General features: G+C 42.5%; 1 protein-coding gene and 1 long non-coding RNA gene across 2 annotated transcripts; both read right to left on the bottom strand.

The window, feature by feature from the left end:
- Positions 1 to 359: 359 nt before the first annotated feature.
- On the bottom strand, positions 360 to 16,074 carry ahcy (adenosylhomocysteinase). The gene is made up of 10 exons (XM_042089957.1): positions 15,920 to 16,074; positions 14,173 to 14,363; positions 8,233 to 8,308; positions 6,417 to 6,569; positions 4,016 to 4,128; positions 2,813 to 3,020; positions 2,490 to 2,577; positions 1,828 to 1,942; positions 1,235 to 1,429; positions 360 to 1,136 (listed from the first exon to the last, which is right to left on the bottom strand). Exons 1-10 carry the CDS (start codon positions 15,945 to 15,947, stop codon positions 1,005 to 1,007), a joined length of 1,299 nt encoding a protein of 432 aa, XP_041945891.1. The 5' UTR covers positions 15,948 to 16,074; the 3' UTR covers positions 360 to 1,004.
- LOC121707425 lies at positions 360 to 20,581 on the bottom strand. Its single transcript, XR_006031325.1, has 3 exons — positions 20,569 to 20,581; positions 20,471 to 20,484; positions 360 to 939 (listed from the first exon to the last, which is right to left on the bottom strand). It is a non-coding gene; the product is annotated as an uncharacterized LOC121707425 (long non-coding RNA).
- Between the last annotated feature and the right edge of the window lie 1,106 nt (positions 20,582 to 21,687).

Raw genomic sequence — 21,687 nt, 5'->3', positions numbered from 1 at the left:
ACTGTGACAAAATATTTCCTGTAGAAAACTTGTCAGGGTTGCAGTAGGCGCTGCTAGTAACTGCAAATTAATAGTATAGTTTACACTGAAGACCAGTTATATATTTTCAGTTTGCAATGTTAAGATTCATCCGGCTCATCTCAATGCTATGGTGAAGGTAGTGAAATTCTGGAGTGATTGCAGTTAAAATATTCTGAGCCAATAACATCACCATTTACCCGGTGCACATTGGTTAGTTATGTATTATATAAAATACGTCTTTCAGTGAAGCTGATATATTGTATGTTGTTTATGGTGACAACACACAACATTATAAAAAAATAACAATAAAAAAAAAAAAATCAAAAACACACTAGATCTCCGTTTCATGTGTCTTTTAATAAGTGCATAAAGTCACAATATGAAAATGACACAGGAGGGTTACGTGCATCTGTTGGCATTTCCGTGGCAGCCAACAGCGACTCTCTTCTCAGCCAAGACCATAGAAGAAATAAGACAGAAACCGTTTGACTGGGGAACTGTTACATTATGAATCTGAAATTAAGACATGGAGACATTGCCAATAGGACTTGAGGTTTCTGGAATTGTGGTGTCAGTCAAAGCACTGGATGCAGCTAGCCATAGAAGCCATGCTAACACCCCTCTGCAGCTGTGCATGATTCTCAACTCCTTAATTTAAGTCATAAACAAAACTAGGAATGCCATTTTGCTTGCGAATGACGCTTCTGGAAGCTATCTTACACATATGTGTTTGTTTCTGTAAAAGGTTAATGTTACAAAACTTTTTGGACACGATTAATTGGGGGGGGGGGGGGGGGGGGGGCGTTTTCTGTGGTACCAGCAGAAGCACAGCAGGTTGCCAGAGGAGGGCTCTAACGAGTAACAAGCACATCACACACAGTCACACTTTTGCGCGCGCACACACACACACACACACAGCTTCCCTCGCTCTTTCGCTCCCTCTCCCTGTGGGATGTCTAGCCAGCCTCCAGACGCTTTGGTGCTCAGTAGCGGTAGTGGTCTGGCTTGAAGGGGCCCTCTTTGGGCAGACCCAGGTAGCTGGCCTGCTTCTCCGACAGCTTGGTCAGTTTCACTCCCAGCTTATCCAGGTGGGCAGCAGCAACCTGTTCGTCGAGCTGTAACACAGACAAACAAACAAAAGTTTACATACCCCAACTACAAACAAAACCATTACTCAAAAGATCTGGATTCAATATGTGACAGGGCGGCTCACCCTCTTTGGCAGGAAGTAGACTCCCAGGGGGTATTTGCTGGTGTTGGTCCAGAGCTCAATCTGCGCCAGCACCTGATTGGTGAAGGAGTTGCTCATGACGAAACTGGGGTGGCCCATGGCACAGCCCAGGTTGACCAATCGCCCCTCGGCAAGAATGATGATGTGTCTGCCGTTCTTCAGGCGGTAGCGGTCCACCTGACAAAAGGGACATGCAAAATAAAAAACACTGCTCCCCACCACGAAAACGGAATGCCAGATCACATGAAGAATGAAGGCCATCTTCAAGGGTCGTATTAATCGTTTTGTTTGCGTCCAATTCAAGTGAAAGTTGAGAAATCGAATGTAGTGACTTACTCAAGCCCATTTCATTTGTAAATAAAGAGAAATACACTTGCACAACTTATTTGACCAATTTCACTAATTTAATTGATAATTTTATTCTACAACTACAACATCTGTATCCTTCATTTTAGTTACCAATTGCAAATGGGGCAGAGAATGTACAAGCAGCAACGTAAAGGTATTATTCATCTGGTTGAGCCAAACACAAAAAGCAAAGCTTAACATGATTGGTTTAAGTCACTGCAGATTACCTGAGGTTTAATGTTGACTTTGACAGCATTTTCGTTGAGCCATGCCACATCAATTTCACAGTCAAAGTGGCCGATGTTGCAAACGATAGAGTCATCCTTCATCTGCTCAAAATGCCTGCCAAAGACACCCAACAAACGTACATCTTGTGATAGACTCATGGTTTATTTGTAGAGATAGATTTTGTCTGGTTTTGAACGCATAATACTGGACCATGATTTTATCAATATTAATCAAGTAGTTCATTGTCATGTATGAAGGAATTATAAGTAATAAAATTAATAAATTATTGTGCTCAAGACCCAGCTCAACTTTTAAAGAATACATTAAAAGTAGTAATTAAAAAGGTATATTGTGTGTATGGGAGGGTATGGTGTGAGTGTGTGTGTGTGTGTGTGTGGAGGGGAGGGGGGGGGGGGGGGTTATTAATCATAATAAATCTAGGATAATTTTTTTCCCCCCAATACAATACAGACTAAAGCAAAATGAATGACCACTATAATATTTTTAGAGAGCCTGATACAGTAGTGACATTTAAAGCAAGTAGATCTGTACTACACCTAGAGCACAAAAGAACAGATATCCCACATGGAAATGATACACAGTGACACATCTCTGGTTTAATCCAACTGACCACGCAACCTTCCGTTGCTAAGAAACACACCTGCCCATGATGATGTCCTCGCAGCCAGTAGTTGTCACAAAGATGTTTCCTTCCTTGCATGCTTCTTCCATGGTGGTCACCTCGTAGCCTTCACAAAAAAATAAAAATAAATAAATAAATTTAAAAAAAAACACACTTTTTATTTTAGTAATTTTCTGTTACAGAATACATAGAATAGGTAGAACATAAATTGTACAAATCTATATCCAATTACACATCTATACATTTGCAAATATATAGGAAATGCATTAGGCATATTACACCAAATACTTACAGTACATTGCAGTCATAAGTTAAAGAAGGCTTTTGTAGTGCACACCTACCTTCCATGGAGGCTTGCAGAGCATTGATGGGGTCGATCTCTGTGACGATGACCCTGGCACCAAACCCACGCAGTGCCTGAACGCAGCCCTTGCCAACGTCTCCATAGCCAGCGACCACGGCCACCTTACCGGCGATCATGACGTCAGTGGCACGCTTGATGCCATCAATCAGAGACTCTCTGCAACCGTACAGGTTATCAAACTTGCTCTGCAGAGAGAATGAGAGAGAGAGAGAGAGAGAGAGAGAGAGAGAGAGAGAGAGAGAGAGAGAGAGAGAGAGAGAGAGAGAGAGAGAGAGAAATTAAGAGACAGAAAGAAAAAGAAAGAAAGAAAGAAAGAAAGAAAGAAAGAAAGAGAGAGAAAGAGAAAGAGAGATTAGTGGTCAAGGTTTCCTCTTCCTTAGATCACAGGACCAGATGTTACATGGTCACTGGTCAGAACACACAGTGGCCAAACAGACAATATGCTAATACTAAACAAGTCAGCTGCCCTGGATTCTACACTGCAAAATCTGCTTATCTAATAAAATCTAACCAAGTGTTATTAATCTCATCCCTAATCAGGAATCAAACTCTACCAATGCACACTACGTAATATGAAGTGCATATTCTGATTAAAATAAAGTGTTCCAGCTCAAACACATTCTACTAGCCAAATCACACACTTTATCATTCTTGTTAACCAATTTCTGCTTCACCTGTTAGCCATTGATGGTCTATGGGAAACAGCAGTGAAGTCATACTGGTTTGGCGGTTATCCACTAGCCTGGCTAGCGCCACCACTTCTCAATGAGACGTGGTCTGGGAACCAAACGTTCATTTTCTCGTATTTGAAAAAAATGCCCAGATCCGTTTATTGGGTGCCACGAATGTCTATCAAATGCGTCTGTGCATAGCTCATCATAGTCTTGCTTTCCCCCCTGTTCTATGATTGGTTCCCTATCTCAGGCGAAAATTTGCTCCATGATCTCTAGGCTGCCTTAGCAGCGTGAATCAAATCGCGCGCAAGGCAGCATGGGAACACCCAGGCTAGTTATCCACAGAAAAATGAGTGTAAAGCTGCTCAGTGAATGAGCAGAATCTGGTGGTCTGCATGTGATCATGCTGTTGGTATGACTCATCATATGGGAGCGTGAGTGTGGGAGGCATCTTGTTGCTGACGGTTGTCAGACGACTAACCCTGTGACCGTGGGGCGTCTGTTACCTTGGTGACTGAGTCGTTGACGTTGATGGCAGGTATTTTGAGTTCTCCCTTCTTCATCATCTTGTACAGGTTGTGGACGCCAGTGGTGGTCTCCTCAGACACACCCTTGATCCCTACGGGACATGGAAGCCAGAGGTTACTTAGGTCAAGGTGACCGAGGTAATTTAAGTAAAGGTGACTACAAGGCTTCAAGAACTGTTTTGAAACAAATCTCTATGGAGAGAATCATTCTTGTCAACATCGTTGCTGTCAAACTAACTTGCAACTCACAAGAGACAGATGCACAATTCCAAATCTAATATAAACATTTCTCACTTCCTGTGATTAATCCTCCTGTGTTAATTTTGTCACCTATTTTTAATTTAGTCTTAGTCTTGTGACGAAATGTCCTTTTTAGTCTTTGTCATATTTAGTCATTCAAATATCATTTTTGTTAGTCAAGTTTTAGTCGACTAAAAGTCTCGTCATTTTAGTCTAGTTTTAGTCAAAAGAAAACTAAAGGTATCTTAGTCTTAGTCAGTTTTAGTCAACACATTTCAGTCTTTTTTTTATAACAAATTATTTCTGATTACCATTTGAGTCAAATAGTGTTTCACACATTTAAATTTTCCAACAATATTGTGTGTCCACAGGGCTACTCGTCTGTTATAATTACTCATTCTGACTTTTTGTCAGTCAGTATGTTTACATGCACAGGTAAGTCGAGCTACAGTTATAGCTCGGCTGGGATTGATCATAGACAGTAAAAGATTTGACTGGACCACGGTCATATTCGTAGACCAGTGTTTCTCAAAGTGTGGTCCGGGAATCACTGGTGGTCCACAAGCTATCCCAAGTGGTCCGCGAGCTGACGTGGTAAAATATAATATAGGAGTTGTTTGCAATATTGAACCAACTTGTATGTAAAAACAGTTCTGCAACACTGTCTATGTAAGATATGCCAGTTTAAATCATACAGTATGAATCCACACAATAAGCAAAGTGCAAAGACAATAAGCAAGGTGGTTCAGTGAGTAGGCCTATAGTGTAGACTAATTATAGGCTACTGTTGAAGTAGGTCTAATCTTTTTTTTTTTTTTTTAGCTAGGGTTAGTTAAGTGGTCCTGAAACTGAAAAAGTTGAGAAACACTGTCGTAGACCAAAGTATTAATGTTTTCCTCCGCCTCGCTAGATGGCGATATGCGCCCAAACACAACACATTCCCCAAACAGACTCTCCATCTTAGCCATAACTAACTTGCTAGCGAACTTTCCATATTAGCTTACTTGCTAGCAAACTTTGAATCATCAGTCTAACTAGTTAAATAGTTAACATTACATGATGAACATTTTCGTATGGACATTCTGGGGGATGTTAATTTGTATGAGAGAAGCTTCAACTTCTGGGTATGTAGCATTGTGGCATAAAGCTTAGGTAGTTAGCTTGCTAACTCTAGCAGAAATCTCCAGTGTTCTTGTTCCATGTAGTTTCGTGTTGCAGCCACAGTGTTGCAGCAACAGCACGTAGACTAGCCTACAGGAAAGCTGTTGCGTATGAACTCATTCGGAATATTTTGAAAACGTAACAGCTAGATATTCCGTCTTCTCATTTTGTAGACGAAAAAGAAGAGAGATTTTATCTTAGTTTTTATTTCATGCAAAACATTTTAGTCTCGTCTTCAACAATAATGCATCTTAAGATAGTCTTAGTCAGTGTTTCAGGACATTACTGCCGTCTCGTCATCGTCTCATCTTAGTCATGAAAAAAAGGTTGTTGACTAACATATTTCCTCTCGTCTCGTCTGACGAAAGTAACACTACCTGTGATTGCAAAACCATTTGCAAAATATCTATAAGCTTTGGTTAAGAGGTACAGTCAGCAATGCTTTATCAGGGGGTGATTCATAATTTCCTGCCACTCTTCTAACTGACACTCTGGGAGTCAAGTCCAATCATGACTTTACTATTGTAGACTCCTGCTTGTGTTCATATGCTTGAGTTCATATTACCATGGGTAGGACAACTGCACGTTCAGCATGGCTCCTGACAAAAGCCATATACTTGTGCACACACAAACACATCTTACATTGGAGAATTTTAGACATCCAGCAAAGAACACTCAAAAGTACATAACGCAAATAACCAACAAGAATAACAGCAGGGAATATAACCCGCCATCCCCCAAAAGTGGTGAAGGCTCTACTTTGCTGGCAAATATTTGTTTAAGGCACGCCCTCCTTGAGCAAATCTGAATGAGAAATGAAAAGGTAATACCTCAATCTGCGTGAAGAAACTAGTTTGATTATGTGTGACCATTTCAGTCAGAGTGACTTGCTGTTTGTTGCTCAAATATTAAATACTGAACAGTAGGCCTATGTTTTTAATTATCATTTTGCTTTTGGTGCCCCCCACCCCCCACCCACCTGAGAGCAGTTTGGGGTATTTCGTGTGCACCAGGTTGGTCAAGTCTCCACCGTCGTCCAAGATCATGTTGAGGGGCTGTCCGTCCTTAAAGTAGATGGTCTGCTCAATGCACCACACGTACTCCTCATCGGTCATGCCCTTCCATGCGTATACTGCCAACAGTACAAACCACCAGGTGCACACATTAGACATATTGAAACACATGGACAACACTAAACCCATTTCTGATTATATTTTTACTGCTCTTCTGTCTCATAGCATGTGTAACGTGCAACTCAACAGTGTTGAAGCTCATATAAGGGGATAGACATACTTAAGTCATTTGTTAACATGGTCATCTCGTTTAAATGGTAGGAACATTAAATTCAACAAAGTACCAGTTGAGCAAAGTAACAAACATGACTAAAACACTGTTCAAGTTAATTAAATGTGCATAAGCAATCCTGTCTGTATTGGAACTACATGGGCCTGGCAGTACAAATATCAGTAAGAAAAATGGGTTGTTAAATATCAGCATACAGTATCAAAAAGCAAAGTGCTGTGACATGCTTCTTCAGATATCAGACAGTGATATTAATTGGTAGCCTAGAAATCTAGACGCGCCCCTAGCGGCCGCAAATTACATTTGCTGCCAGGGCTAATCTAGCAACTCTCCGTTGGCTTGTGAGCTCCAGAAATCGAAACTTAATCAGGCCAATGAAATAGTGCATAGAGTCGTTAGGTGGGCTTAACATAATGATTGATGGCAGAGTTGCAACGGTTTGGCTTGAATTCCCTGCTACTTGAAAACAAATAAGATGGATGTTGCTGCTGGCGAACAGTGTGACACGAGTTAAGCTTTTATTAAGTAGGCAAACGTTTGAACTAGCCAACTAGCTCCGCTGGTGGGAAACGCATGGGATTCATAGCGCTGCTGCTGGTGAGTGCCCAGACCCTACATTTTAATGTGGGTCTGGCTCGTCAGGCTAATTAATTGGCTGTTTATAGAGAAAAAAAGTCATTCTATCAACATGTAACTTAAGCAGCAATGGTGCAACTGAAAAAGAATGCAGTGCTATTTTAAAACTAGTACTACTAGCTTCAAAGTTTAGGACACACCTTATACCTAAACCTACACTCAACTGATGCAACCGACTGCTGCACTCATTCAGTGAGTTAATAATTTACTGCACATGCTCACAGTTAACCACAATAGCACTGCAGTGGGGATGCGGACTTTATGAAAGCCTGGGAAGAGTTTCAGATGTCCCAAATGTTGTGCTGATTGTGTGTCCTTCACAGACACACAGATATACACAACTGGCCACTGTAGGGAATCCACCAAGCACTTTCAACAGTGTTGAAAGAATTTCATAAAGAAACAGAAGTCAAATACTTGCTTTGTATTTTTGGCTGGCGTTCTGAAACTCAGGGGCTTTCGGTTCTCAGATGGCGAGGAGAATATGAAAGGCTGGAGCGGATATGAAAGTGCGCCTGCAGGCGTGTTCAGCCACACACACAGGCTCTCCGTGGATTTCCCCTCTCCATCTCCCCCACTCATATTCACTACCCTCCCACTTTTCATTTTGGAGATTGCATCAGATTGTGATGACCAGAGAAGCCAAAAGTTCAAAAGTCCACAGCCCACGACAGCACCTTCCTAATCACTTTAACCTCTGTGCTTTTCTCCCTCCCACCCCACTCACGCCTGAGGTGACAGAGACCAACAGCAGGCCAGGGAGTCAAATGATCAGCTAGTGAAACACCATCATTCACAGCCACAATACATGATCTGCCATTTTCACGTGTCTAAAACCTTAAGAGAGCAGGATGTACCTGGAACGCCAGTCTTGGCAATGGCAGATGCAGCGTGATCCTGTGTGGAGAAGATGTTACAGCTGGACCACTGAACCTGAGAGGGTAGAGGGAGAAAGACAAAGAAAAACTCAGGATTGTCAAGTCACAGGCAGTCATCCATTTCAAAAGAGCACTCCCATCAGGCCCTCGGCCATCTCCACACAAGTCTGCAGGGACACATGGCTTCCCCTGCCTTCACAATACCTTCATGATGTGAGGCTGCTCATGATGCACTTGCCTCAATGTGACCCATCACATCATGAAAGGTTTGTATGGACTCAGAGGAGACTGGGGCCTGCCCTGGACTGCAACCTGGAAATCAGGACAATGTCCCGACTATGCAATGCTCACCACTATCCAAGCACAGCATTTGTTTCTGGTCATCAAGTGTAGCCGCTGTTTATTATTGCACTTTATCATCCAGAGAGAAGAAATACTCTTTTGATCGGCTGGTGGGGTGGCTATCAATTCTGAATAACGGGACACCTATGAAGTAGATCTGGTAAAAAAAGTTTAATCACCGTTCCATATCAATGCTTATGAATGGTTACTATAACAACCATAGTAGGACGACGGCTGAGCCTGGAAGTAGGCTTCGCAACAATGGAATAAAATGTAAACAAGCTCAAGGTCCATGCTATTGCTGTTATAGTGCCAAAGACAGGGATGCAAACAGAGGTATGGTCAAAAAGGAGTGAGATTATCGAAGCCCACGTCCCCACAGGAAATATCATATAATTACATTTTGCCACCACCTCTGCAGGGGCAGAGTCAGAGGGGTGGCTCCGGGTGGCACAGGCCACCCTTGAGATTCGATTGGCCACCCCCAAATCTTAGTCTACAATTGGCCATTAACATGGTCTAAGGCAGGACCTTTCTTGATGCACTTGCAGCAGTTTGAAGTATCAGACGTCAGAAATGTAAGTGGCAAACACGCTTGCCTTTATTGGCCTACAGGCTACTGCTTGTGCTAACACGCAAAGATATCTATTTACCTATTGCATCTGCCAGTGCCTATTTATCTAATCACACACTTAAGTCGCCGACATTTGATAGGTTATTAAGTGTTAACTGTAGGCTAAAGGCCTATACTTTTGTAAAAGTGTTTAATGGTAATAATGTCCTAATGTAATGTTAAGAAAACTTTTCATTTATGGTTCATCAAGCTTAGGCCTACTCACTAAACACTCGTCGCATCTAGGCTACAGGTAGCGATATTCTGATGACATGTATCACCATTCAACCAGTCAAGCATTTGTTAAAATATTGAAATTATTGGAAGTTTACATAGCTTAGGCTAAACTGTATGCTTATTTCGTCCCCAATACCTGTTTTATTCGTCCCGATCAGGAGGGATAAATGAAACATTGTGCACATTCCACTTTTGCTTATAATAATTAAATAATTCCTGAACGCAGGGCTGGACTGGCCATCTGGCATACTTTTTCCTTTTTTTTTTATTGGCCGAGCCAGTCTTTATAAAGTTCATTTTCCATAGTAGCGCGTGACAACAAAATCATATGCCTGCGTTCTGTTCCCAGAGCTTTCTCTGTCTATGATCTGCAGCATTTCTCAAATTATGAGCCTCCTCGACAAGTAGATTGCTGGTCTACGGAGCCATGAATTTAAATTACGCCCCACTTCTGTCTGTTAATTTGCGGCACAATTGAATGATATTATAGAACCGCGGACCGAAAGGTTTCCCCGATCAGGAAATACTCCTTAATTTGCAACTTTTTGTAGGCCTAACACAGGTAGCCTAAATATCGTGCCTATGGCGATGTCCGCTTAAAAGAAAAAAAATAATAATAATTATTTCACTTGTCTCTCTGGATTGAATGCAGAATGTGGGCTGTTGCGCAAATAGATGAATGAGGGAGGGAGATTCCTAACAAAAACCTAAAGGTTTGCTAACATTTTCTCCATTATTATCGTAAAATATGTCTCCATGCAGGGCAGGGCTGGTTCTAACCTAGGCTACTATATTTGGGTGGGCTGGTAGAAATTTTGGGTGGGCAACATAGCAAAGCTGTCAAATTGGATCAAAACTAACATAAGCTAGGTAGTACTTATTGTTTTGTGTTTGAGTTACTGCAGCCAACAGCCAGGGATAGACATGTCTGATGTATTTAAAATACAAATTTGTATTTTATTTAGTTGGAAAAAAATGGCATCGTATTTTGTATCAAAATACTTTATAGGTTTGTAGTTTAAAAATACTGCCAAATACTTTTGGTAAAACCAATAACCTACTTTTGGTGATGTGATTATAAAAGTGAAAAACAATGAATGCAGCACTGGTGCTGACTTGTAATTTGCCCACAGTTGTTGTGATCAGAATACTGAGATTCAGGCGGATAAGTAACATGTAGGTTGCTCACACACTCATCCCAACCTCAAGTTTCTTGAGAACTTTAGTCATCCAATTCGAACACATGGAACCGGTTATGTGGTTGCCCTGCAACAAGTTGCCCCATGTGCAACGTTAACAATGTTTGCTCACATACACAATACACTCCTTCATACCAACTTCAAGTTTCTTGAGAACTTTACTGATCATTAATCAAAAATGTATTGGATGAGTATATTTGTACATCTTCATTTAATAGAATAGAATAAAATGGATTATATTTTAATGTCCCCATGATGGAATTTGTTTTAGCACAGCATAGCCCTGGGACAGACAATTTAGATAATTAACTTTAATATGTTTGTATTATTTTATTCAAATACAAAGACATTTTATGTGAGAGTAAGGTATTTGTGTTTTTTTTTTTCTTTCAATTTATGAGTATGGTGTTTGTGTCTGGTTTCCCTAATGTATGTGCTAATTTCACATCTTGAGCCGGTTTCTGTTTATCTGGTTGTTTTGCCTCATGCCACCCTTGAATTAATCAGTGCCTCACCAGTGCCACCCTTGTTAAAAATGTCTAGAATCGCCACTGCACCTCTGCCATCCAGGGCTCACCCTATTCACACAAAAATGTTAAATATGAAAATACACAGTCCCAGTTCCTTCCCTTATTCTGTCTGCTGGGGCCTGACTTTAGCTGGTAGCTGGCTTGTCTTGACAGAGGAGCTGGGCCACACTGGGTAGATATGATGGTAGCCACTCTCTCTGTGTGTATAGCACTCTGGCAGTGATTCAACAGAGCATGCACTCCCTTGTTAGCGTAATTAATCTCCTTCATGCAGAAAGTACATTTGGCATGTCCCTTTTTTTCAATTTTTTTGAAAAAGTCTGACATTTTGAATTTGTGTTTGGCGGTCTTGACCTCAATCTCCGTTTCAACCTGTAACCAAGACCAGTTCCAATTTTTTTTACAACCCTCATCCACTTTCTTAACTGTTAGTGCCTCACTCTCATCAAATTCTCTCATTCTGTAAATGAAAAGTTGCATATATTAGCCATAGTGTTACCCTAGACCTGACAGTATCATAACAGAGTGCAAAATAGTTCACTTCACTTTGCCCCCTTTCTCAATGCGCCCCAAAATAACGTTATTCTGCACGAAAATGTACAGTTAAAATGTATCAACAGTAGTGCGGTCTGTCTGTTAGGATAAGCCCACACATCAGTTTCTCGCCCTTATGTGGTAGGTGTCATTGAAAATAAGTCAGTTCGTCACTTGTCACTTCGGGTTGCATTTACGAAAAAGCCTAGACCAGCGGCTCATTAGGCTACTAGACGTCAACAAGCTGCTAGCCTAAACAAGTACGTTACCATTAGGCTACACGTTGGAAAGGGGGTAGAGTTGGATATAACGTTAGGCTGCTACTAAAATATTACAGGACAAAATACTGCTAGTCTGTCCGGAACTGAACTAAACTGACTGAGGCAACAAACAAGGTTAAAAATATTCCCACGGGTGTTGTTCGGCCGTAGCCACGAGGCCGGAGGCCGAGTGGCACAGGCAACAACAGCCGTGGGAATATCCATGACCAATCCCACGATTACGAGTGCTATATTGATTTTTACGTGCGCAGCTTTTTGATTTATAGTGTTGTCTTACACTTCCTATGTTTCATGGACTGTAACGGTAGGCTGTGTTTATGTAGTCATTTTAATACAGAATTAACTTTGATGAAATTATAATCAGACACTTCAACCCCCCCAAAGAAAAACTCGTCGGATCTGCACGATTCACACAAGTCCCCCAGACAGCCGTGAAAAAGGCGGCATCCGCCAAAAGGCGCGCTGTTTGCATCCCTGCAAAGAAAGTTGTACAACAAGTCGGCTTCTTTTTAAACAGTGTGTTTCCTTTGCGTGCTATAAAGGCATGACTATTGCCTATAGTGGCAACCGGGTGATAAGCGGGATAACAGCCTTCGAGGTGTCCTGTTATACGGAATTAATGGACTTGGGCGGCGGCAACTCTGTCCCTCACCCTCGGCCATTAATTCGCCGGTTATCCCTTACATGTTAGCTGTAATGTGCTGTAGATTAGTATTTCTCAAACTTTTTCAGACCATGGACCACTTAACCAATAAAAAAATAATAAAAAAAAAAATAATAAAACTTGCTTATTGTGTCAGAGGATTCATATGATTTAAACTAGCATAGCTTATATAGGCAGTGTTGCAGAACTGTTTGGATTTACATACAAGTTGGTTCAATATTGCAAACAACTCATCTATATTATATTTCATCATGTCTGCTCGCGGACCACCAGTGGTCCCCGGACCACACTTTGAGAAACACTGCTGTAGATCACTGCATGGGCACAGCAGCCTCTCAACTCACTTTGCTCCAGCCCCTTGTGACTATCTTTTCCCTTCCTTCGCTGACTAAACATCTATTTTATAAACATTTCTCCTTGTTATCAGGGACGGTGTGGGGTGCTACTGGGGTTCAACTGAAGCAGTCTCATGAGGTGCATAAGTAAAAAGGCAGAATAAAAAATAAATGAAAAGGATTTATTCTCCTCATTCATCCATACTGTGCCATAAAACAATTACAAATCAAATAAATCTTATTAAGATCCCACAAAGTAATTTTGATAACAAAAATTATGCTTTGAACGAGCTAAGGCACAGGTAGCCATGGTTACTGATCGGTCCGTGGCTATAAAGAGTCTCAGTAAGCAAATCTCCAAGGGATTGAGACAGAGCTTACACACACCTGCTGCCAGAGGGCTGGTCTGGTCAACATTAAACACTCCTGTCCTCAGGGAGAAAGCCGCAAAGCTAACCTAAGCTCTTAAAATGAACGGTAAAGGGGTTGTGAAACAGCAGCCAAAAAGTTTGGCAGAGCTGATTGAAGATTGACCACATGTTGAAGTAATGATTTGCACTGAGCTGAAATTCCCGATAGGGATCACACAATTCTGATATCTATCCAGTTTCATCTTGTGACTTTTCACATGGATACTAAGTGAACTTTAGGACATTCAGAAAACTAGAGAAACACAGACAAATCTTTCAAAGGTCAGTCTAAATACTAACCCAACAAAGCCTCCAGTGTCTGTGTGTGTCTGTGGGTTATTGATTGATCAACTACTCACAGTATGAGAACTAATCTTAAAGAGTTAAAACCCACCAAGAAGGTCCCACTGTTCAGTAATTGATTGAACTTGGTGCCAATAATGCAGCATCTTTACAGTACTCAGATTACAGTTAGAGTTCAGTCCAAACTCATGATAGAAACATCAACGTCAACAAGGGTTGGTGGTCTTTTACTTTCTAAGACTTAACTACATCAATTACCCACAACTCCAAGTCAATATGCAAACACAGACACATACAGAAATTCTTTCACAGCCCATGCACGTTCTGTGCGTTTGAAGAGTGCTGCAAGTTGGCTCTTTGAGTGCACGCTCATGAAAGCAGCCCCATCCCATTGATATTACTGAGACATAACCTTTGAAAGTGACAGTGTAGTGCCTCCGGCTTCATGCCTGTGTCTGGCCCTGCACTCACCTCAGCCCCCAGTGCAGTGAGTGTCTCAATGAGGACAGCAGTCTGCAGGGTCATGTGCAAGCAGCCGGCGATGCGGGCGCCCTTCAGGGGCTTTGACTGGCCGTACATCTCCCTCATCTTCATCAGGCCAGGCATCTCGTTCTCCGCGATTTCGATAGCCTTACGGCCCCACTCGGCAAGGCTGATGTCAGCTGCGGAGAAAAAGAGAGAAATAACAGAATGACGCAACTGTTTATAAACAATGAAAAGGGGCTTTAGTCTGACAGTGCCCAAAAGTTACATTAACTATGTGACAGACAGGTGAGAGAGTTGATGAACTGAACTACTTTGCGCTCTCTATTAGCAGGTAGTGATGTGAAAACGAGTTATGTGGGTGCAAGTTAAAACTGCACACATAGTAATGGAGGGCGTGTACAGAGAATGCCGATACATCCTTCATGTGGGGGTCTCCAGAGGCAGCTGTCAAACTCGAGGGTGTCAGTATCTTACTTGCCATTTCTACTACTCTGGAATCCTGCAGCTGCAATTCAAAACCGCAGGCCTGGCATGTCTAGTAAGCAAGCCCAACCCTTCACATTGGTCAGATGTGGCTTGTTTGCAAATACTGCCGCATTTAACCGCAACTGACCGGTTGAACACTGGTAGCTCGATTATAGCCCCCCTTTTTGTATCTAGTGAGGGAGGGTGGGTTGTACTGGGTGGGTTTTCTGGCATTTCCTTGCTTCTCTTTAACCTGCAAACCAAATTTACCTTGATGACCCACTTATATAAATCTGGTCAGACTAGGGCCTTAATTACTAGTTTCTGGACTAAAGGGCCTTTATTACTCGTTTCTGGACTCTGGACTAGATAATAGGATCAAAGTCTCACTTTGAGCCCGCGTTCACAACTGTTTCGTTTCATTCATTTCAAGGCAGTGTCAAAGAACCAATAAACAGAACCGTAACTAACTATAAGCGGTCAACTAAGGTGTTACTACAGTAGGCTACCAAGGTCTACACAAAAGGAAACTCAAATAACTGGAATGCACAGAGATAGTTTACCAATAAAAACACCACGTGCCAGTCTTGAGAACACGCATGGCTGTGTCTGTCAGTCAGTCAATGGCGGGGCAATCGCACATCGGGCAATGTAGTTTTCATTAAGATTTCCCCCATTCTTGCCACAATATACCCGTACCCAAGAAAACTACAACTACCATTACCCTTACCGATTTACGGAATAAAATCATTCACAAAACAAATTGCAATCGTAAACTGATTTCTTGGCTACAGCCAATTAGTGAATGATTATGATAACTCTACATTTAGTATAGACATCGCTGCATAAACAGCTTAATGTATACAATAAGCTGATATAACAGAAATGTGTACATGGAACACATTCACAAACTGTAGTGGCTAGCTATGTCCCAAGTTAGCTGTGTTGCACCGGTTACACGACCGGTTTAGCAGCCATGTGGTAACGTTAGCTATAATTAATAAGTCAAAGACAGGTTGCTGTCCGGAGAAATTTATTTTGCACCGTGTACTTTGTGCAATATTATGTCGGAGACGGATTGCAGTTTGAATTCCACCTAACCACTTGCTAACATTACCACCCATCTGGCCAACTTGCCGTTTATCCTGGTAACGTTACTTAACGTTACCTTGAAGCACTGTAATAACGTTAACGTTCGTCCAGTTAGCAATCTGTGCAAGAAAATATAAATTCACAAGACAGAAAGATGACAATGCATTACACTCACCGACTTTGAAGGGCAGTTTCTCAGACATGGCTGTTTCGGTCTGGATGTGGCCGGTGGAAATGTTAGATAGGTCCTGGCTGGGGACGTGAGAGGAGAAGAAAGGGACGAGGGTTTGAACTTGAATTTAAGTCTGCAGTTAAGGCTTTGTGTAAATATTAATGAGATGGGGTGCCAATTCAACACCTCTCACTTCTGATTGGCCGAAAGAATACCCCGCCTTACGCTAAAGAGGGTAAAACAGACACGAAATGATACGACCAATCAGAGTAGAGGCTTGAAGGTGGGAGTGTTGTGCGTGTGTGCAGAGGAGTCTGCGCTTTGCTAGGAGTAGTTTGGACAAGTTATATCTAGACCCTGTTGGGTTTTTCAGTGTGTCATTAAAACAAACAAGGGACCTTTGGGGCTGCATGAGATATTTTAATCATGAGAATTTAAATCACCAAGAGCCACAGTCAGGCAGGTTGACAGGAGGCGTCCACATGGACAGTGAAGGCCAAACAAAAGCATTGAAGCATAAAGCAGTAGGCCTACACACACACACACACAATCACACTGAAACAAAAACTGAAAAAAGTAGGCCTGAATGCAAAGTCTGGAACTTCAATAAGTGAGTTCTGAATTATTTCAGCTGTGAACCTTCCATCTTTTCACCACTATTCTTAGACTTCTTTGACTTTTTGACCTGATCTTTTGGCCTGTCAGATAGGGAAGGCCAAAAAAAAGCTGAAACTGTCATTGGCTTATGGAGAGTCTTCATTACCATTGGCTGATGAGACCTAATTCTTAAAACTCTCAGAGAAAAACAACATATCTCAGAAAATGCTAACTTTGTCTCCTAAAAAGTGTATGAAGTCTTTAATGTAAAAATGGTAAAATCTCTAATTACATTACATAACATTCAGTTGCTGCTGAAGCCTACTGTAGGACAGTGATTGTGAGGACTGAATTACATAATGTCATGGAATTTCTTACAGACCAATACTGAATTCACTGCTCTGCATAAAGCCAATCTGCTTAAGCCCATCAAGTCATACATACAGAGTTCACGGTGGTCATCCCCCTTGGTCCACCAGAAATCTTTCCGTCTCTCTGCTACCACAGAAGTGCCACTGCCTGTGTATATAGCAGCATAAGGACTGTGGTACAGCAATCAAAACTAGCTTTTCTGGGCTTGTGTCACGAAGTGCCTGAATGAACTCAACTGACCTTGTCAGTTATGACATGCCAAGATGTAGCCTACCTTCTTCTACAGTCTGTGTGTGTTGCTTTACATTCAGAGTCAATTCTCTCTCTCTCTCTCTCTCTCTCTCTCTCTCTCTCTCTCACTGGAGGTTGTTGCAGCCGCCTCTCTGTTCCGCTGGCCCAACTTTTGTTACAGCATTGTGTGGCTGAAAAATGTTATCACACAGGGGAGAGTTCATTAGAGAGAACCCGTAGAGCCACCTGCAGGTTGTCTGTGGAACTACCCAAACTTCCCATTGCACCCCAACGGGTGTGTTATGAATGGGCACAATCTTTTTATATGCACCGTCACCGGACACCTGCTGTAATGAAATTCAACTCCCCTTGTTGAGAGAGGCACCAAAAACTGTGGCGGCATATATCTGGCTGAATGATTGATTACAGTGATTTCTGACAAAAGGTAAACTAGTGGGCTAGGCCTACAAGAACAATATAGGCTCAGGGTCGGTTCTAGCAGAAATATTGGGTGGGCAACATAGCAAACTGCGGTCAAATTGGATCAAAATGGACATTAACACAAACAGCATGTTGAGATAGGGATGTGTTTCATTCATTCAAGATCTTGACAACAGTTATGACAAAACATTAACTTAATTAACAAAACATTTTGCTTAATTACCATTTATGGTCTAAAAAAATAGTCTGCATCTGGCCTCTTTCCTCAATTCCAACACTCTGAATTTACTGAAGGTTTTAAAGTACCAGAGTGTGCTTGCGGAGCTTGGAGTGGCAGTTTGGCCTGGGCCAGGGTTCTCAAACCTTTTGGCTCCAGGGAGAAACATTTACAAGGACTCCCTCATAATCGTAGCAATTAATCCTGAAATTCTGGCCATGGGGCCTATCCCATGTTTTCTGGCAGATGTGTAACTTGGTCTTTTGTCAACTTTTGATTTGACAATGTGGACTGACTTAAACATTTCTCCACGTTCATCAGCTGGCTAGCTTATGTGGGCAGCCGTGGCCCACTGGTTAGCACTCTGGACTTGTAACCGGAGGGTTGCCGGTTTGAGCCCCGACCAGTGGGCCGTGGCTGAAGTGCCCTTGAGCAAGGCACCTAACCCCTCACCTGCCCGCCGTTGTAGCAGACAGCTCACTGCACCGGGATTAGTGTGTGCTTCACCTCATTGTGTGTGCTGTTTGTGTTTCACTAATTCACCGATTGGGTTAAATGCAGAGACCAAATTTCCCTCACGGGATCAAAAAAGTATATATACTTATACTTACTTATAGCTGGCAGTGGCAAATAAGCCAAGCTAAGCAGCAATGGTTCTTCCTGACCTGAGTGAAGTGATTCAAGTTGTGTTAATATGGGTGGGAGCTAATGGACACAATTTGCTTGTTTTATTGGGGGAAAGATTCATCATCTGTAGGTATATGAATTTATAAAATGATAAACCACAACTTTATTTTGCGGACCTCTTGGCTATGAGTTGCGGACCCCACTTTGGGAACCACTGCCTATTGACTGACTTATCAGCCATATGAAGCTTGGCCCCCATCACTACAGTGACATTTTTGGACATAATCTGATAAGCCTTTTGTTTATGTGGACTTTTGTTGCATAGGCCTATGTGTAATTACTAACATAGAGATAGAGGCTATTAATTTCAACAGTCAGACACTCTTGTCTTTTACTCACAGAAATAAATCTGATTTTGTTTGATTTGAACATCGTCCTTTTAGGCAAGTCCCCCCACTTGGTGTCCATCTTGGTAACGCACTTTGGGCAGTTATCAGGCAGCAATTCTCCTATTCAAGTGAATGGGGAGCATATCTAAGGGAGGTCATAGGAAATGAAAAGTACATCAGGCAAATCTGTGTTTAAATCTGAATTGAACGATATAAATACCGCTCTGTTTAAATTGAGCGATATTTGCCACTCTTGCGCGTGTGCTGTCTGCGGCGCGCTGTGAATCATAGGTAGGCTATTTTGCGCAGAGTCCCGCGGCAAGCACAACAAAAATCTTTGGGACATTATCTCAAGAGCAACCTAGTGGCGAGCGCAGCGCATGCCGTGTACAATGTGAACCCGCCTTTAATGCCCTGACGTCTACAGTGATGAAGTGTTTTGAGAAGCCGGTAAAAAAACATTATCTGCTCATCCCTCCCTGCCTCCTTTGACCCCCTCCAATTTGCTTACAGAGCCAACAGGTCTACAGAGGATGCCATCTCAAACCTCATGCACACCACCTTAACTCACCTGGAGGAGGGGAATGGGAATTATGTGAGGATGCTGTTCATTGACTTTAGTTCAGCATTCAACACGATAGTACCTCTCACCTTGGTCACAAAGATGAAGGCCTTAGGACTGAACACCACCCTGTGTCACTGGATATTTGACTTCCTCACCAACCGTTCACAAGTGGTTAGAGTGGGGGGTCTGACATCTGACTCATTAACCATCAGCACTGGTGCTCCCCAAGGCTGTGTTTTGAGTCCACTGCTGTACAACATCTACACACATGACTGCAAAGCCAACAGTAGTCACACCTCTATCGTCAAGTTTGCAGATGACACAGTGATCTTGGGCCTGATTAGAAACAACAATGAACAGCTCTACTTGGATCAGGTTGATGAGGTGGCACAGTGGTGTCAATCTAACAGCTTGACACTGAATATCAATAAAACCAAGGAAATGGTAGTGGATTACAGAAGGAAGCAGCAGAACTACAGTTACACCCCACTAATGATCAGAGGGCAACCTGTAGAGAGAGTCACAAGTTTTAAATACCTGGGTGTCCACATTACTGAAGACTTAACATGGACTGTTAACACTCAATATGTTCTGAAGAAGTCCAGACAACGACTCTACTTCTTTCGTCAGCTAAGGAAATTCAACGTTTTTACATCCATCATGAAGGCCTTCTACACTTCAGCGGTTGAGAGTGTTCTAACTGGTAGCATCATCACCTGGTATGGGAACTCCACAGTTAGAGATTGTAGTACTCTGCAGAGAGTAGTGCGCTCAGCTGTACGTACTATAAGAACTCAACTCCCTGCTCTACAAGATATCCATTCCAGAAGAGTACTCCTAAGAGCCCAAAAGATTCTGAAGGACTCTTCTCATCCTAACAATGGATTATTCCTACCGCTGAAATCAAGAAGACGCCTATGTAGGTAGTCACAAAGCCAGAACTGAGAGACTCAGGAGAAGTTTTTATCCCCAGGCCATCCGAACTCTGAACTCACACTATACTGACTTTGCACACATTCACTCCTCAGCACTCTCAAACATTTCCCAACTCTGAATTCACACTACTGAATTTGCACTCATTCACTCCTCAGCACTCATGACCCCCCCCCCCCCACACACACACACACACCTACATGACTTTTAGCACTTTTACATCCCTCTCCCTATGCTACATACCTTTTATTTATTTTCTTATTTCATCACACGTCAAAACACACACACACATCTGACTTTCTCCAACTTGGGAACCGACCCCTGCCACACCCAAGCCACAGCCCCCTACAACCTACTGTACCTCAGAGGCGTGGGAAACTACAATAGAACTTGTAGAGACGATGGGGGAATTCAGGGAAGCATAATTAACCCTGCTACACTCACCCCCACTGACTTCACTGAATTTCACCCATGAAGAAAACAAACAAAACAAACAAAACAAACAAAAAAATGACATAGCATGCAGGACAGTGAACCCACAATAAGGACAGAAAGTCCACCAACACATGAATGCTGTCCAGTGACGGACTAGAGAAGTAAGAAGCCAGCTAGAGGGGTTAGCTTGGCTCTAACTTATCACAGGAAAAAGGTGCCATATACACCTTACCAACTGGGGTACACCCACCTACAACCATAGCCTAATGCAATAGGCAGAAAATTATGACATTCTTTCCCCACAGGGGAGATACACAGTATGGAGAAAAAAAACAGTATTTCACAAAAGAAAACAAAACAAAAAGAAATCTCCCTACAGAGCTCCTCTTAGAAGACTCCGCACCCACTGGAGAGCCATAGTCTGTATTAGCCTCTTAACCGGCCTAACCAGTCTACCCCGCTTAGTGCGTAACCCACCCCCATAATGACCAGGTGAAGCACGGGTGTGAGCAGCAGATCTAAAAGTTGAGGGGGGCTCAACGGACAGAGACTCTTCGGCACAATCACTTGGCACAGCACAGCCAGAGTTCCTGCTGTGCAAAGACGGAACAGTGCTCACTGAGTCCGAACTAACTGCGTCCGGAGCCACTTGAATCCCCTGCGGATCCCCTGTGTCGCTACTATGGGAAGTGGAAGCACCAGGAAGCCCAGCCACCCATGATACAGTTCTGTCAATAGAAGCACGATCCCCACTGAACTGTGAGCTGCCCACCTCACTAATGCTGCCACCAGAAAATGACAGATGCTCATCATCATCCACGTTGGTCAGTGGCAAGAAGTTAACCGGCAAGATGAGATTCCTATGCACAGTTTTCACAGTACCCGCTGGACTCCTAATTCGGAAAGTGTGAGTGGAGTAGTTCACAGAAACTACAGTGTAAATGGTCCCCTCCCACTTATCTGA

Source organism: Alosa sapidissima, chromosome 4 (genome assembly GCF_018492685.1).
Source record: "Alosa sapidissima isolate fAloSap1 chromosome 4, fAloSap1.pri, whole genome shotgun sequence".
NCBI lineage: Eukaryota > Metazoa > Chordata > Actinopteri > Clupeiformes > Clupeidae > Alosa > Alosa sapidissima.
Note: the sequence above shows the minus strand (reverse complement) of the source record. Positions and strands in the feature narration are given on the sequence as shown.

Bases quoted from the DNA above. Each gene is read 5' to 3' on its own strand.
- ahcy (XM_042089957.1), bottom strand. From the start codon at position 15,947: ATGTCTGAGAAACTGCCCTTCAAAGTCG. The intron at 3,021-4,015 runs GTAACAGACGCC...TTCTCTCTGCAG, and splicing joins TCAACGACTCAGTCACCAAG to AGCAAGTTTGATAACCTGTA. The intron at 1,137-1,234 runs GTGAGCCGCCCT...TCTGTGTTACAG, and splicing joins TCTACTTCCTGCCAAAGAGG to CTCGACGAACAGGTTGCTGC.